Genomic DNA, 19665 nt, shown 5'->3' on the forward strand with positions numbered 1-19665 from the left:
GAATTGACAAAATCAACAATGTTTTGCATCGAAATAAGAAAAAATATGGGAAAAAGCAAAAATCCAAAATATATATTGCATACTATTTTGCTTATAGAATTCACATATAAGTGTTTTTTGTATAATAGTTAATACCACTGTGTTATAGTGTAATATATATGTGGTTTATATTACTGTTATGTATCACCTATACTCATTCGTTAAATTTCTTTGTTTTTCGATTATTTTCTTTCAATTTTCTGAAGAAACTCATTTGCTTTATATCGAGATAGTGTTTTTAGTGTATTCATAGTCTCCACTCTTCTTTGTATATGCGTCTTTGTGAATTCAAATTTAGGATATGCCATATAAAATGTGGCTATCAATAGAGAATAGATTGTGCTCTACGAAATATGTTGAGCAGAAAACCACAACTATCTAAATAGTATAACAAGTACCAAAGTAATGTGAGCGAATAATAGAGTTATATGAGTATAACAAAAAACCACTTTTTATCCAAAATAGGATAATGAAACAAAAACTCACAAAAAAAGTATTTGTCTGATCGATGAATAATCTGTATTAAGTTTAAGAATGATACTGTGGAGTAAAGAGAGTTGGTAATTTAGTGAAATGGTATATTGGAATTAGTATTATTATGTAATGCATACGATGAATAAATGTGTTGATGTAGTTTTCACACAAACATATATCTATATCATCTGATTCAATTAATGTTAATTGTAAAACACAATACACCCTTAATCAACTCTAATATTACAATAAATACATTGTACTTAACGAATTAAGTTCATCAATCTGCTGTATGTGAAGTTTAATTGGAAATCACAAATCATTAGGATGAGTGTAATTATATCTGTTGGTATTTTGCTTTTATCTTTCAGGCATATTTACAATAATAATGGCTTAGTGTATCAATATTGGGGGAATTCTAAAACTCGGTTATGAGATTTCCAGGCTTTTAGTATTAATAGCCAATGTATTTACATATAGACATGATCTACATACCAAATAACCACATATTAACATGACAATCAATGGAAGCAATGATGTAATAATTATGTCACAAAAAGTAATGAGGAATTTAAAACCGTCATTCATATTCTTGATGAGTAAATATTCCAAATACCAAACTATATTGATATAGTGATAAGATTGGACTGAATGTAGTGATATTTAAATATATACAAACATCAATGCCTTTAAACTATTACAGCAAATCAAATATAATAGAAACTCTTTTGCTTTCTTTTCCATTTCGTTCAATTCAAAACTATTGTGGATTTCGATTCGTTTGGGAGGCACATCCACAAGTAGCTCAGTTTTCAATTCTCTTGGATTTTCATTCTTCAATACACTTCGAATACTTTCATTCATTCCTTTCACATACCAACCTTCATACAAGTCGATTCCTTCTTTCTTCTCTAACCCATGTTCCCATTCACTTTCACGAATTGCTGTTCCACTGGCTTCATCAATCAAATATCCCAATCCATTTCGTACATATTTACCATTTTCAATACTATATCCTCCTATATATACTGGAATTCGATTCAATACTTCATCATTACCATTCTCATCATCGTTTTCAGCATATTCAATCATTTGATTATTATCAACATCAAATTCACGAGTCATTCGAATCAATTTGTCTTTCGACCAATATCCTTCAACTTTCTCTTTACCATCATTTTCTATATCATATTCGATTCCATAACCATCTCGATTCATTTCTTCATCAAATCCACCTGGACAGATCGCCATATCATTATCATTCTCCTTCTCACACTTACATCGAATTGTCTTGTCACCGATCGAAGTTTCTTATTGACTTCTGTGACACCTCTAATAATAATGTCATTCTTCTTGAATAACTAAAGTATTCGATTCGATTTCTTTCACAAACAGTTTAAAAAACAAAGATATACACCAAGACAGCAAACAAACAGAACAGAACCATCACCACCCATAGAACAAACTCACTAGAGTACACCACATAATGGTCACTGTGCATTGTTAAGTACAACTATTTACACAATTCTTCACTCATGCAAGTCAATCATTTCGGATATATCATTCGACACAGATGGTTGAAGTAACTCCGCCATCATGTTCTTCCTACTCTTCTTTTCACTATTTCCAAAGTAGGATGAGTTCTGAATTCGATTCTGCATATGTTATTCCTCTCACCATCAAGACATACAAACATCCTTGGGGAATTGCGAAAAAGACTCGAGCAAATGTTTCCCAAATCGCTCTTCAGAGATCGTTGCAATGCATGTGATGCACGAGCACAACATGCCTGCACTTGCTATTGATTATGACGGATAGAGTGCTGTGTGTACAACGTAATTTCGAACAAATTCTTTGGAGGAGGGATCGAGATGAAGATGTGTTTCTCGTTGCATGGTTTTGCAAAATGCAAGGAATGGGTATTGCTTTTGTTTGTTTTCGTCGCTTAAAATTTCGAAATAGGAGTGAAGCAAAGAACTTAATGATGATCCATGTTGGTTACAAAGTTGATAAATGTATAGAACAGAGAGTGAATGGAGGAAAGGAGAGCATTGGAAATTGTTTTGAATGAAAAAATACTTTGTGATCAAATAGAAATAGCGAAAGTTGGGCTTCGCTTTTATTAGAGCGAGTGTGTTGGAAAATGCATCATTCTCATCGCTCGAAATATCGACCGAAACGTCGATTTCAGTGTTCTATGCGTTAGAGGGCCATTCCATGCAAAAACAAGATGAATACAAGTAAGACGATAGGATTGATTCGATTCATTGATTTGAACTGAATAATAAGCGGGATGTCTTCTCAAGAGGTCACATAACTGCCGAGCAACTTCCGAAACTTCTGAAACAACAAGAAGTACATTCACATCACTATTTGGGTGCATTCTAGACAGTCAGTTCAATCAATGGTATTTACAAACCACTTTTCGCACTCCCAACTAATGAGCACGAATGTTTCATAGGAAGCATATTTACTATTTTCTCCATATCTTCATATATCAATTTTCTTGCTCGTTCTTCATAAACATTCAAACTCAGCCAAGTTGCAAGACAGTACAACTCTTCCTCCATTCTATCTTGACGACTCATCTTGTTCATCCTTCGCTGTGCTTTTTTTAGCCAATCCAGGGAATTATCCTACATTTCAAAAAATCGCCTTCCATACTATTCCTTCGTTCGACGAATACGCTTCCTCCGCACAGTCTGCCATTTTCAACAAACAATCCCAATCAAAGAATCTCCAACAAAAATCTAGTTTACATTTCACATCTCCTCTCTATTCTTTCTCCTCTTCACCAAATATTCCATTGCTTCTTCTCTCTTGATATCACTTCCACCCATTTGCATATCATTTACACATCGCTTTCGATCATCCACACCACTCATCATCATCGCCATCTCCTGTGGAACATTCTCCATTGCATTCATCGTATTCATAGCATTCATCGCATTATTGATCGTATTCACACTCTGCACAGTGTGAATCACATTTCCATTCTCCATCGTTTCCACCTTCTCCGGTTTCTCCATTTCCACCGTTTGACCCGGTTCAAAATAGTACAGCGACGACGGATACGGCGAGGGAACTACCGACGGATACCCACTCGAAACGAAACTCCCCGTCAAAACCGGGTCTGGAACCGCGGTGAAGGTCGAGTGTGTTTCATAGGGAATAACGGTGCGCACGGGATAGCAAGACGTGGATAAATACGGTGTGGAAAGAGAGGGGAAGGATTGGAAACACACGGGTGGAATCGTGGAATTCGGAGCGATTTGGGAAATGCAGGAAGGTGGAAACGGGGAACCGAGGTACGGCGAGGCGACGAACCGCGCGGGGGGCTCGGAGATCGGAGGAATGATACACGTTCTGGAAAGCGGAATTCCAAAAGTCGGGGGGTTTTCTTCGGAGAAAACGAAATTGGAAGAATTGGGGGAATTATTGGAATTCCCGAGATTGGTGGCCACGGCCGTGTTGAAAGAAGCGATGGAAGGGACCGAAGAAATGGATTGGGTGGATCCGGTTTGTGTTTTGGAGGGAAGTGAGTTCTACGAAGTTCGAAAATAAAAACGGTCATTTTACTTTCACGTAAACGTAAAATTGTGGAAAGAGCCACAAAACTTGGCTTTCTGAGTGTAACAAACAATACGAACGAAACGCCGCCTCGCCTTCATCCCCGCGGGAATGAGACGATTCTGGCGGTGACTCGGAGGACAGCGAGGACCGCGGGGACGTGTTCGATCCCTGGGACCCGCCCTCTCCCTGGACGGCGATCTGTAACCCCCTCACCGCGGGGATGACGGGAGCGATCATGGCGGGAATGGAGGGGAGAGAAGCGTCGGAAGCGGAGCGGCGGGCTTGGAGGCGAGCGGTCTTCCAGGCGACGCGGAGGAGGTGGTAGAAGACGTTCTGGAGGTACCCAAAGTACTGCTTGGAGTGGACGATGCGGCGGTGTTGGGGCGTTTGGACGTGCTAGAGTGGAGAGAAGGGCGCGCCAAAACGTCGCAGTAGTTGGAGAACTGGATGCGGCAGAGGTCGCAGGAGCGGACGCGCGTCTGGTTCTTTTTGATGCTGCGGCGAAGGGCGAGCTCGCGGTAGGAAGGCTCGTGAGAGCGGCCTTCGCGGCGCGCCTGGAGGTCGAGGAGAGAGCGAGTGAGCTTCCGCTTGAGGTTCTCGTGCATTCTAGGGGAGAAAAGGAGAAAAGGAGAAGGCGTACGGCTTCCAGAGCGAGGGAGGGATGAAGGGAGAGAGGCCTTGGATGCAGTCGCGGTGGAAGGTGGGCGGCGAGTAGATTTTGAGGGGCTGGGAGTGAGGGAGGAAAGGAGAAAGAGGACGAGGGCTTTGGGCTTGTTGTGGTTTGTAAGGTCTTTGATGAGGAGCGTGGAGGTCACGTCGGTGGTGCGGAGTTGGGGGTTTTGACGGCTATGTGGTCGATAATAGCGGAGAAGGGAGTACCCTGCGAGGAGGAGAAGTGGAAGACCAATTTGCGATTTGAGTTGGGAAGTATATTCAGAAATGAGTATAGTCAAGAAAATTAATTGAGATACAATGAGAAAGAAGAATAGTACGGTCAAGGATATATTCTATACTGAGTATTTGTTTTCTATCTGTTCTAGCTTGATTAAGGCGAAATAGGCATCCTTGTATTGCTTCTTCCGAGGGACGACCCTCCGATTTATACGAACTCAGTGAGGAAGCATTTTGCGCCCTCTTTACTCTAATCATTTATTCAATTGAATGACTCATACTTTGGAATACAGTATACAAACTTTGTAACGAAGGAGGTATATGAATTTGCAACAATCTACGAATATGAAGTCAAAATTTATTCATACAAAACCATAACCTCGTAATATACTCTTCAGCTCCTCTACATCGAAACCATTGTTGTAACCATCAATAGCATCGATAAAAATGATAGAGGATGGCTTATTCTCATTATTCATCTGGTAACAAAGTGTCACTTCCAGAAGCTACCCCTCTTTTCTCGAATAAATATAATATGTGCACTTTTGACACAAAGCGTCCTAATAACTCTATTTCTTTCTATCAAGTTCACTATGAGAATTTCCATTTGTTTTCTACTAAAAATACACTGATTGAATAGAATGAAACATAGGCAACCCATAAAAGACTATACAACACCAAACTCGATACTTCCATCCTCTCTTCGTTTTGCTAAGCCAACACAGATTAAAAGCTCATCGATCAGAATTGCTACTTCCGAGTTATTTTTCAAATCCATCAAAGTTTTCTCCTTGTTCTCACTTTGAAGAACCGAGATGATGGCTCGTTGGATGAATGGCTCCTTTAGCAACTCCAGCACATTTTCTAACTCGTAAAATCGAAAGACATACTACGTGAAGATTTGATCTTCTCAAGTTGTTCGTGAGGAATTAAATAGGAACCAAAATAATCAGATTCCTTGTCAGCATCAGAAAACCCCTCTTCTTCAGAACGTGGAGCACGATAGTCGCCTTCTTTTATAGAATTAGACTTGCCAGTATTACTACTATCTATATTTCCATTTGATGTACAATCACTCTAAGGTATACCTAAACTCAGTGATTACTTTATGGTTTTTGTAACAAGCTACGCTGCAATAATGTACACCACACACTGGACATGTATATCTAATAAGGAGTCAATACAGTCGAATTACTTGAATGGGTGCTCGTTGCATATCGCACACATGGTAGTTGTGGTTATCTCCGCTTTTTCACTAATTGGAACGGATGGAGAGCATTCTTCTTGTTTCATTTTGATATTCCATTCAGCTAGAAATGATTTGAAGGTACTTGGTACTGGGGTAATAACCAGTCTATTGATGTTACTATTAATTTTACTCCCTATACTCACGTCATTAGTAAAGCTGTCATTATGTTGCGTTATTTGAAAGTTTTTTGTTTGCTCTGAAATGTGAAAGTGGTGGTAACAGATGATTAACAAACATGTATAAGGATAGGAGGGACAAAAGTATCCTTATTGTGGATTATCTTTAGGTATTTGAAAAATTGTACAAAAAAGAGTGAAGCAACTGTAGAAGACTGGAGTATGCCATTGTGAAAATACTGGGCAAAGGCTTTTTCGATGTGTTGAATGCTATCACAGATATTTCTTCTGAAAAATGGGCATGATCAAGATAAGGAAAACCTAACTAGTATAAGTTTTCAATACTGATATACTTCTTTCCACTGTCACTGAACGAGGACAAGTGGAACTATATCATCTTGAACTATTAATGGATTGTAGATTTGGAAGATCTAATCATTACCCTCATATTCTATCATATCAATACCTCGAATCAAAAATTAACTATTATGGAAACTGTGTGAACCAATTTGAATGGAATGTAATTGTGGTAGATTCTTCAATCCAAAGTCTCCAGCAAAATCATTGAACAGTAACGAACGATTTCTATCAATTCCAATGATTCACAATTCAATATGTGGAATGATTTCGATTCATCACATCCATAGTAATTCCTTTGCTGAGTGAGCGAATTGATTTTGGTTATCAACCAGTCCAATCGATTCAATCCATCGATTTGGAATGTTTGTACTGATCCAAAACATTCATTGCCAATTTCGATTGATTCCAAATTATACAACAATGAAACATCCCAATCAACCAGTACACAATTGTCACTCAGTTTCAAATGTTTCATTCCCATATTCAGTGGTTTGCTTCCATCGCCTTCATATTTTTCATCAATATCACATTCAATTCCATTGCACCATTCACATTCTTTCACTAATTTACCATATCGATCATACACTTTTCCAATTCCAAATCGATTATCATCACACCAATATCCTTCATATTCAATACATCCATTATTATGATAACTCGTTCCATACCCAAATCGTTTCCAATTGATCATTATGCCCTTGTACACCAATATTCCATCATCATCATACATTTCACCATATCCAAATGGAATTCCTAACTTGTTTTCTGTCAATATCAAGCCTTCAAATCGACTTCCATGATCCAAATCCACGATTCCTTCTTCCACTACTTCTATGGATTGTTGTTCATTATATGAAATAGCACCAATTTGATGATTTCCAAACACTTTCAACACTTTCTGCTCATTGAGTACAAATCTTTGATTTATGAATACTCCATTATCGAATTTCAATACTACACATTCTCTATTACTCAATATGACTGAAATTCAGCCATCCAGTCTCCCAATAAACACCCAAGAATACCTGAACCTACTAAACTCTGAAATGATTTACATGACTATTTCTTAAAGTAGAATTAACAAAATCAACAACACTTTGAATCGAAATGATAAAAAATACCACATTTGTTGGTTTCAAGCACAGCCGATACTTATAATTAAATAGAGTTGAATTATTACACATATCTAGGTACATATTGATCATTTATCAACATGTCCAAAATCAATCGACATTCTCCTTTCTTTTTATTACCGACATATATTTTTGTTTAACGTAATATTTCTATGTTGTGATTATTGGTAGTGTTCATTCCTATTTTTGGTACATGGAGATATATATGTGTCCTTAATTAATAAAATACGTACTACATTCATTATTCAATATCTATTCCCTCAGCCATCTATTACAAATGACTAAAAGGGAATCAAACATACAGGTTTTTTTATAAGACAATATTGAGAATCCAAGACTTTGTTTATTTGTACAGGTTTTACACTTTCTATTCCAATAGTTTGAATACAGGGAATTGAGATGCAATTACAATATATCGGTTTAGTATCTACCCGTTTTTAGCTAGTTTCAAACTTGTCATAATCATATTGCCTATAAATAGTCCATTGTTATATTATTCTGTTAACAGTGTTGCCTAGACCCATCAAATAGTCATTGTAGATCATGCTTTTTGCTAAGTTCAAAATAGAAATGACTGACTCCTTCTGATGTTTCTCGTATGATTTCTGGCTTGTACGCTATTTGGTAACAATAATGTCAATTAATAGGCATTTTCAAAACCACATAATATTTATCAAAATACAGTGCATAATCTTTAAGGTACAATATTGTAGTTATCCATGAAGGTTTGTCCAAATGGGTACTATTATGTGGTTTGTTCCATGTGCCAATTATCGAAACTCTTTTATCTTTATGTCGCCTATTAATAGAATGGGAATGGAATTGCATAACAATAAAAACGCACAACAACTTTTTACTCATTTTGATAAGGTACTATTTTTTGGCACCTACACATAATATATTTTCTATAAAAGAATATGATGAGCAGATGGAGTCTTTTTGGATGGAATAGGAAATATTTCCTTTTGTTGTGTGTGGTGTCTTGTTATGGATTTTTGTCTTCCAGATTTTATAGCAATGAACTAAATATACTTGGGACTCAATACACATGTGAATTTTTGCCTAGCATTGGTATTCATCCTCATTATCCTATAAATGCTGATACTCCTTTTAATACGGTTGTTACAGAGGGGATCGACGCTTCATCAGGCATTGTCCCCGAGAAATCGAATGTCGTAACACCATTTTCTGGAAACCTGACATTTTTGCATCTCAAAGCAATGCTCGAAAGAGAAGTACTCTCAGTGGATTACGACTTTGCTAGGAGGCTGAGAAAAGTCCAGACGAACAATATTTATCCCTTAGTCAATGATATCGTTGTATCGAGAAGAAGTAATTCTTGGGCAGTTTATGTAATAATAAACAATGGAAATGCAAATAATCAGTACAAATTCACTTCTAATACAAGTGTTGTTCTTTTCGTTGGGAATAAGACATATCAAAATGTCTTTGAGGAAGCTCCCAAGCGTTTCTTAAGAGTTCTAAAGTATAATATCGATACCTTGCCTCCTGTTGGCACATTATCACTTTATGACTATTCCTTATCTTTTGCTTACAATGACCTACCCTATGTTGCATTACGGAAGCAACCGAAAAGAAGAATGGCTGTGTGCGCCTATATCTCAAACTACAACTCGATTAACGAGATTAAATCCTGGCTGGCTTTCTATCTTTTGCAAAAGATAGACGCCGTTATTCTTTATTGCACTGTAAACTACCAGGTCTTTCGGGATGCACTGAAAATGGAAATCGCAAGCGGATTTGTATATCTCTATGAATTCCCTTGGCCTCTCACAAAGATATTCTCTGGTGTCCAGTTCTCTGTTCAAGGCAGTCATATCAATAGTTGCTATTACAGGCACAGAGACTACTTTCAATACATCATATCACAAGATGTAGACGAATACCTTTATAGCGAAACGTATCCATATGATCTTTATAAAGCTACTCAGCAAGCCTTTGCATTATTTCCCGATGCAAGTGTATTAGTTGTGAGTTGATTGTGATGAATTTGATTTGTAGTCAGAATCGTTTTTGTATTTGGGCTCAGAAAACAGGGAGTATTCGATGGGTAACGGAACTCTATTTGATGACTATGTGATTCGAATGGACAATCGAATATCAGGGAGACAAAAGCAGATAATTAACACACAAGCAGAGGGGTTTTTTTATATTCATGATTGTCATTTTTGTAACTTGGGCAAAACAAAGATTCCAAGAAATCTGTTGAGAATTGCTCACTTTAAAGTGACCATTAAGTACAATCAAACGACTGAAACAACTTATTCACTTACCAACTATGCTGGAAACATGAAAACCGCAGTTCTTTTAAATGGAAACACTATAACTGGGTGCATGTGTTTGTTGTATGAAATTGATCAATTGGAAACGATTTGGCTATGGAACGAGTGATTATTAGAGTTATGGTTTGAGTCGAATATGAAAATGTTTGGTGTGATGACAAGCGATTTGGAAAAGGAGTCGCACATGATCGATATGGCAAATTCGTGAATGAATGAATGAATGAATGAATGAATGAAGGAAGGAAGGAAGGAAGGAATATGTATGGGATAACGGGAATGAAAATGGAAATGGAAATGATAGTATTAGTGAGTGAAATAGCTTAGAACCACTGACTATCAGAATCAAACGCTTGAAACTGATTGACATTGTGTACTACACTAAAGAAAAGCTTAAAGTCATATAGAATGGAATTCTTCGATATTACTGCAAATGAATAACACGCCATATAGTTTCTAAATGGATATACTTCTTTTTTTCCTATACCTAGCAATACGCACCAAAATACAAGTTAACCAATATTGATCTATCCTTTTCCTGAATGTGTACCATGGAATATGTAGTAATTCAGACATAACAACTTCGTCTATTAATAATGATCAATGCCCAAAAAAATGTCAGTAATATAGAGACTGGAAACAACGAACAATTGATAGAGTTTATACACAAGAGACGAAATGTATTCTAACGGTAATTTTGTCAGAGTTGCCCGAAAATTTCACATCACGTGATAAGCTATGAGTTTTCCATTAAAATACTCACCCTAATATCCATTCCTTGCCAATCAGGACAAAAAAGGATATTACTCCTTAGCAGTATTATAGAATGGAATATCTAGGATATATATATATATATATTAATAAAAGCAAAATCATTCAAAGAAAGGGGTGCCATACTCAAAGAAACAAAAATTCCATAGAGTTTGGAACGATCGATTCATCATCATCATCATATCTACTCCAAAGGATACACAAATGACTGCCTTTATTCACAGTTACCATACTAAGAGTAAAATGCGTTGCATATTAGTTTGTACTCATTTTTTGTATCTTTGATAATTATCATTGTAATAAGACGATATGGAGAGCAAGCGTATTAAAAATGTAGGAATATAACGATAAGCTACGAATGTCAAACAACACGACTCAGAGCTCCTATTAGACGGGTATATTTTCGGTTCTCGTCACAAAACCATATCAAAAAACGGAATTGACTATACGGTTTGTTTTTTCCAAGGAGAACATCAAAACGAATATTTACTAAAGTCTCCTGCTGGGGATGTGTATCTATACAAAAACAGCATATTGAAATTGCACTGGAAAGAAAACAAGCAGGGAGTTCGCGTAGGGATGGTAACAAAGTATTACAGAGGACAAGTGGAGTACTGCCAACAATTCAAGGATATCTGGAAGGATATGGACTATCATCGATTGGTAAATACCAAGAAAGGAATTCGCATGGAGATTTGGTCTGCAAGAACGCAGAAGCTGAAATATTTCGGTCTGTTTAATAAAGAATTACAAAGAGACGGCTGGGGTATTGAATATGAAGAAGATAGTGGAGAGATCGTATTGGAGGGTATTTGGAACAAAGGAACTCTAATCAAAGTATTTCGCCTATTTGATGGGGATACAATGGTTGAATTGAAGAGTAATGAAAATGATAATTTGAATCCATTGGAACGAATTCCGGTTTATACAGGCGGGTTTCACTATGATGAAAACACCGAGACATTTGTTCGTGAAGGCCAGGGATGTTTAATTAACGGAAATAGCGGAATTGCCGTTCGAGCCGGCGAGTGGAAGGAAGGAAAGGAAGTGAGTGGAGGAGATTTGATTGATGGATGGTATTCAAAATTACCAGAATATGTATCCGAGGAATTGGATGTTCCTATTAATCGAGATGGCAATTTTCCTGTTTATGTGAGAGTGGGAAATGACGACGAGATGAGTAGTGTGAATTTGAAAGTTACAGATCTGATGATTTCAGCAAATTGCGGGAATTCGTTTAATCAACTCAATTTTAGTCAGTTTGCATTCCTTCGATCGATCGAAATCGGCAATGATTGTTTTGAATCAGTGCAAACATTCAAAATCGATGGATTGAATCGATTGAAAACGATCAAAATCGGAAGCAATTCATTCACGCAAGCAAAGAATGCCGATGGAAATAATAAGGCGAAATCCTTCCATGTTTTGAATTGTAAATCATTGGAATCCATTGAGATTGGCCGTTACAGTTTCAGCGATTTCGCTGGCGACTTTGAATTGAAGAATTTGCCACAATTGTGCGAAATCAAAATCGGTGATTTGGCATCGAGGTCATGCAATTTCAGTAATGGTTCATTTGTGATTAAAGGTTTGGAATGGTTAGGAATGCGTCAATTCGTAGATCTTCCACACCTTCGATCGATTCAATTAGGATTCCAGACATTCAATCAGCCACTCACTACTGTTCTTGAGAGTATTCAATATGAAAACTGTAGAGCGATTCATAGATCTGCCTCGATTACAATCGATTATCCTCGGCGACTATTCTCTTGTTGGAATGCCGAGCAGTTCCTCTTGTTCGTTAACCATGAAAGGTACAAAGAAGGAACGAAATGAGTAACGCGATCTAGACCTCCCTAGCTTGCTTTCTCTCGAGGCAAAGAAGAATAGCTTTTTGTATCCTCGAAAGTTGATACTGGAAAGTCGTTTTTTGAATCAATAGTTTATATACTGTAGACATTCCAAATCTGCAAAATGTGAGTCTTCCTGTGGAAGAGAGCTTTACGCCGTTGCAGAATGTACGAACACACTCAGTGCAAAGTATTACTTGTTTGCTTGTTGAAGCGATTGTTAGATATTACCGAAGCTCTCCGTGCCTATATTAAGCCCAAGTGGTATGAAAGAATCATAGCGGGTAACGAGAAGTAGAAAGAGAAGAAATAAGGTTGGCTCTTTGTTCAAAACCTATGCTATTTCCTTTCAGTACATATTATTACTCATAGGAATATATATATATATATATATATATATATATATATATATATATATATATATATATATATATATACTACTTCTACCATACTAAAAACAAGAATAGTCTATGTATACAGTATTTCTGTCAGGGAGTATTATTTCAGTGATTATTCCATCGTATTCCATCTTTCACAATGCAAGTCAGCAATACTTTTCCTCGTCGTCTTTACTAGTTCAATAAAAAGGAAAATCAGTCCTTGTGAACCTACATTTCAACAATTTAATCTTCTGTTGCAAAAGGAGTCATTTTCTATACAGAATCCATGATTAAATTATGTTTCAACACAAATCCCTTCATGTGGACTATACTAAAGATTGAGTGCCAAAGTAATAGACAAAGATGTCTATTGATCATGAAAATAACTATAGATAGAAAGAGTATAAACAAGAACCTCCAAAACGATTGTTACAAATAGAAAATATCGTAGCTATTTAGAATTACCTATATCACCTCAAAAGCCATGTTTGGCGTAAATAGATATTGATCAAATATGGGTTGAAATTGTGTTAGATGTAATGGATGCAAGAGTGACACATAATTTATAAAATGGCAGTATAACTTTAACTGCTGGTAGCAAATTTGCCTCGAAAAACAGTTTGTACGGATGAAGAAAACGGTGGAAGTGAACAAAATGGATATCTACATGTTAATTTCCTTTCCTTCATGTAGACAGATTCTATGCCAATATATATATATATATATATATATATATGCATACTATTCTGGTTTGAGAAAAAGTGTGATACAACTTGGCCATACCGACAAGTCACTAAATTTGTATCACAACAACATCTGTTTTGGCCCTTATTATAATTGTCGTATTTGAAAAGAAGTTGATAGATGGTTTTGATAAGGAGGGTTCAAAGTGTGAAACTAAGCACGATTATCGGTTCTTATTCAGATCACATTCAACAAAGCAGCTAGGCATGTACAAAGGTACACTTACAAATGAAGTGAAAAAAAGCAAAGACACCTTAGTATTAGGTACAATCTATATCTGTTCAACACAGTACATGGAAAAAACGGACACCTTGTGGCTAAAATAGTTGATAGAACAAATAGAATGCTCCAGCGAATAGGATTTGCATTCGTTTTATTTACAGTATTCTCTGTTGATAGGACATTTTTGCTACATATTCGATTTGTCGTGGTACTGAAATTGATTAGGTTTCAAAATGACAATGAGTTCGTGCAGTCATCTCGTAAAGTCCAAAAGGAATACCCAATTGGATTTTCACAACAATGCAATTCGTGTCGAGAAATATCTGGACAGAAAATTGCGACGCAGCCACCTCATGTCCTGGATGAGTTGGAACGGCGCCTATATTTATGCATATGGATGCCTGATATCGGGTATTATCTGTGCCGTCATTTCTCCCCTCATGAATCAGTACGGATGTTGACTGTAGTCTAAACTTAAGATTTCAGGGAGGAAACTTATATCCTTATTTCTCTGAAGTGATTCGAAGCGGTATCAATAAGTTCATATTCGTGTCAGGATGTTCGATTGGGTGTATCCCCAGTCTATTGTTCTCAACAAATTATTTGAAAACATCTCTTCGATATGGAAAACTATTCAAGAGCATGTTTACTCGAGTGATATACAACATCTTCCAAGTGGTACAGCTTTTAAATATATATTTCAGCACTAGATCCTTTATTTACTCTTTTTGTACAGCATTTTTAGTGTCATCGGAGTGAGTCTCTGTGACATGGATAATTTCCCCAACGCGCACACCGTTTTCTCTTCTACCTGGGTTTTTATCACAAATCTGATGGAAATCCTTCAGCTTCTCATCGTGGCGTCCTCCCTCTACCGTGGCAAGCATCAGGACTCCAAGTACTTGATGTTCAAAACGTATTTATCTGGCTTGTCGTGCCTGGGAATGATCAATTTCGTTGTGCTAGGCTCCTACGCACCATGTCATTGTAGGTCCTCGTGGAATGGCTTACGAATAGCACAAGGAATGTCGATGGAGGAGTGTCTTCAAAATTACGAAGAGGAATTTTGCTTTCAGAAGGAGGGCGAGAAATACACGCAAGATCGTTCGGTCTGTTGTGGTGCTTTTATTGTAGTTGTTTTGCTTCGTAAATATGACCACTGCCCTATTCTGCACCCAATTCGCGGGTTTGGAGAGGTAATGAAAGATGGATGGGATGAAGGGTAGTTTGTGGCTGTAGTGTGCACAATGTTTTACTTGACCACCATGGTTTACGATTTGAAGATGATGGGAAGCATTCTGAATATTGATTTTGATCGAAGTCAGGGAACCAGCGTGGAGATGCAGGATGGACCGTATGGACCTGAGAAGTAAAGAAAAAGAAAGGATTTTGGAGAGTTGAGGAGATTCGAAGTATACCATTATTTAGACTCTTGCCTTGTTTTATTGATATCGATATTTTCTCTTACTATTTGTACGCTTTACGGCTCAAATGGCTCCGTACTTATTGGGTAGAATAACGATGGATGAACAGATTCTTCGTACTTGCTAGTGAGTGTTTTTACGATTATTCATTATTTTTTTAATACACATTATGTCTTTTCGTACTGAGATTGAGAATGCTATTCACCAAGCCCGATTGCATCAGTTGTCGGGAGCTATCGAACAATGTCTGTTTGAGTAGGAGAGGATTATGGAAATGATCGCTAGTTACATTAATATATTGAATCAATTGGACATATTGCGAAATACGGTAACAGGGGATGATCTTCAGTGGGTCAATATGACTTTTAACAGTACCTTTCAAGAATACAACACGATTCGTGCAACGAATCCACAAGTGACCATCACGGTGGGTCAAATGCCTGCTTCGCAGGAAGTTGCCCCCTCGCAACCTGCTTTTGAGGCTGCACCTGCTCCGCAGAGTCAGGTGAGCCAGCCAGCTCTTCAACCGCAACCTCTCTTCCCCATGTCCCTTCCAGCGAATCCAACCCAAGCGAATCCGGTTCCTCTCGCTATGAATCCTCCTGTAGAAGCGCAGCCTGCGTTCTCTACAAGCCCTGCCGGAAATGTGGCAACTGAGGTTCCTGCGAGCACTGCGGGCAGTGAAAGCGCAGCAGCCCCTGGAAGCGATTTTCTGACGATGGTGTCATCAGAAATCCACGAGTTCGACGCGAAATACAAAGTGAAGGAAAGTCTGAAGGAGAGCTTCGACCGCGGCGTGGCGAACGTGAAGGCCTGGTTCGCCGAGAAATCGCTGAAGGACCGCATGAGCGACGGCCTGCACGACACGGAGCAGTGGCTGCGCGACAACATGACCAAAGACAAAGTCGCCTCCGGCTTTCGCTCCGCGTCCTTCGTCGTCATCCGCGGCGCCGTCCGCATCTCCGCAGGCATTTCCGACGGGCTCAGCCGGCTCCTCGCGCGCATGGAGGCGCCGGAGAACGCCGACGGGAACAACAATAGGAACAATAATCCCAATGCCGCGCTCCTGCTGGACCCCGCCGATTGCTTGGAGAGTCCGGACACTACCGCCGCCGCCCTCCACGGAGAAAACGGAGAAACCGTGGAAACCGTGGAAACGGGGAAACAGGTAGGGAACGAAGTCCCGGGTGCGCCGTCCCTGCCCTTGAATCCAATACCCATGAACCCTTCCGTGCCCATAAACCAACCCATGAACCAACCTATAAACCAACCCATGAACCAACCGGCCAATTTATCCATGCCTATGAACCAACCGGTGAACCCTTCTGTGCCTGTGAACCAACCGGCCAATCCCTCTGTGCCGATGAATGCTTCTGTGCCCACGGGCCAAGCGGTGAACCAGCCGATGGAGTCTTCGATGAATGTGAATTAGGGAAGCGGTGAGGGTGAGTGGCAGTTTTCGATTCTGCTTTGCTGCTGTTTTTTATTGCTGTTGTTGTTGTTGTTGTTGTTGTTGTTGTTGTTGTTGTTGTTATCATGCGATGTGTTTGTTCGAGAAAAGAGAAAGGAGTGGAGATTCATAGAATCAATCTGACACACACAAATGACTTTCAAATCATAGTTCAAATTAACACTTCACTCCGTTTTTCTTTTGAATCATTCTACCACATACCGTAATACAAATTCACACCATTATTCACCCACACTCGATGCTACACACATTGACGTACGGATTATTTCCTCTTCTCTCGCTGCCACACCAATGTACTTCCTCTGTACATTTCCAATAACAAAGAAACACACCCATATTGTTTTCTGTTTTGTTCCATTCGTCAAAAAATGATTTCTCCATTCGTTGTTGATCTACTAATTTGGATAGGAAGCTCTCTATCCGTCGTAGGATCATTGGTCGTAGTGTTTTATCAATTCTTCTTACACAGTGTTTAAAACTATTGAAAAGACCCCACTACAAGGATTCAATGAGCCACAAAATTCTAGAAAGGCTGACGTTTACCGTAACCTGCACTGTTTGTGTTTTTTATGTAGACTTCACTGTTGGCATTGTTTTGCCTTATCGGATGGATTTTGAATCTGAGAGGGTTTGCAATGCATATATTTGATTGGGTCGTTATGGTGATGCGTCTCACTTGGATGTGTTGGATTACTTGCTTGATCCACCACTTCTCTGTTCTTGTTCCTCTCTACAATAGGCAGCATGTATCATCCGTTTCGATTTGCTCCTCACGCTTAGAACAAACATTATCAATGGTTTTGTTTTCTTCTCCCCGTTTTCCTCGCGTTTCTCTATTTTTGCTTCCATTCAAACCACAAATCCACGCATGACTTGTACACTCCCATTCCCTCCCTCGCTCTCTCTTAGCATGATTCAAGGATTTGGCGATCTTTTAGTGAACCACACGGTCACTTTCTTCTGCATTCTCGCTCAAATCACATTCTACATCCGCATGAAGCGGCATCTCCTTCTCCACGGTGTGCCTCGCGAAATCCAGCGCGACGCCTGCACGAAAACGATTGCCTTGATCGCTCTGTGCAGCGTTTATTTTTTCCTCGGCATTCTTGCGCTTGTGTCCAATGTCCGTCGTCCCACGTCCACCACATCGTCTGACGTGTTTTATGGGTTTGCCACTACGAGCATTTGCTTCTGGACCACCTATTTCATTCTGTTCATTCGACGCAATCCTCGCCATGTCGATTCGCTGAATGACTCATTATTGCAAGAGTGCGTAAAAAACGCTTCTACCTGATGCGTAGAAGCGACATCGATGTGAAAATAAGCCCGCAAGACCTTTCCGTCTTTGTGTTTTCGTTTAATTGTGGCGAAAAATCGATTTCCGAAATCGACCTGAAAAATGGAATTCCAGAAAACAGGGACCTCTACATTTTCTCCCTCCAGGAATGCATGAACACGCGCAAATCCATCAAAGCGATCACCAAAACGCTAAATCACAATAACGAATATGTAGTCGAGTGGCACTCGATCGGAAGTCGATTGCGTCTGCTAGGCTTCCACGGAGACATCAGCATTATCACGCTCGTGCGTAGCACGGTTTTAGAGCGATTCTCGCTGTGTACAGGGAGTGAAGTGTGCAGAGGGTTTAACGTGGGCGTTTGCAAGCTAGGGAACAAGGGCTCCGCAGCCGTGGCGCTGCGGATAGGAAATAAGACGCTCCTGGCCATCGCAGTGCATTTCGCCTCCGATTTGAAAGTTCGCTGGAAATTCTGGAGATTTGAGGCGTAGGGAATCAGCTACTTCGCAAAACGCGTGGAAGATACGTGCGAGACGATGACGGACCATGCGCCAGGATGGCTTGGCTTTGAAAATTGGGAGGCTCCGTGCATGTTCCATCACGTGGTATCGATATTTTAAAATTTTATGATGAATGTGCAGATCATGGCGGGAGATTTGAACTTCCGATTATCGATGAAAGACAGCAATCAGGTGTTAAAGGAGATCGAGAAGGGCATGGAGGAGGGATCCTACGACGCGATCGTCGCTCACGATGAGCTTCATCAATCGATCAGCCAAGGCAGCGTAGGGAATCGCTCCATCGCTTCAGCATAAGCTGCTCTCTGGATTTAACGAAGCGGAAATTGCGTTCCCGCCCACTTTTAAGTTGTACAAAAAAGAGAAGGGAATCCTGCTGGATTCCCGTTCTGTTTGTTCCGCTTATCAAACAAAAGCAAAAGACGGTACGATGCGCGTTCCCGCTTACACGGATCGCATTGTATGGCACAGTTTGCCGCTCTGTGCGGATGATTTGACACCTTGCAGCGAATACTCGATGATCGAAGCAATTCGAAAGTCCGATCATCGACCGGTGGTTGTGGAATTCACGCTAAAATGCGGCGACGAAGCCAGAGAGAAACAAGAAAATGTAATGGAGAAGGAAAAGGAGAAGGAAAACGCTTCGTGCCTTCTTCGCTTGACAAATGTACATGTTCAGCTTGATAACGGAGAACCGGCCAAAACACTGAAAATTTGCTGCCCGTTGCCATGTGAGGAAACGAAATGGAGAGAACGGCAGGTAGAGGCCGCATAGAGCTGCGATGTAGATGATTATTCTGCGCGATGGCTATTTCCTGGATTTCTTTAGCAGATCGGAAGCCTGCTATCCTCC

The 19665-nt window shown here is 39.3% G+C and overlaps 2 protein-coding genes across 2 annotated transcripts; both read left to right on the plus strand.

Moving 5' to 3' along the window:
- Positions 1 to 15695: 15695 nt before the first annotated feature.
- GSBLH_T00001519001 (uncharacterized protein) lies at positions 15696 to 16958 on the plus strand (the record flags this gene model as incomplete). Its single annotated transcript, XM_013039937.1, has 2 exons — positions 15696 to 15781; positions 15812 to 16958. 2 exons carry the CDS (start codon positions 15696 to 15698, stop codon positions 16956 to 16958), a joined length of 1233 nt encoding a protein of 410 aa, XP_012895391.1.
- A 949-nt stretch (positions 16959 to 17907) lies between these two features.
- Positions 17908 to 19304, plus strand: GSBLH_T00007020001 (uncharacterized protein; the record flags this gene model as incomplete). Its single annotated transcript, XM_013039938.1, is given in 6 exon segments — positions 17908 to 18266; positions 18299 to 18752; positions 18786 to 18899; positions 18936 to 19079; positions 19084 to 19272; positions 19284 to 19304. Coding segments are annotated over 6 exon segments (1281 nt in total).
- Between the last annotated feature and the right edge of the window lie 361 nt (positions 19305 to 19665).

Source organism: Blastocystis hominis, assembly GCF_000151665.1.
Source record: "Blastocystis hominis, Singapore isolate B (sub-type 7) whole genome shotgun sequence assembly, scaffold_11".
Classification (NCBI taxonomy): Eukaryota; class Bigyra; order Opalinata; family Blastocystidae; genus Blastocystis; species Blastocystis hominis.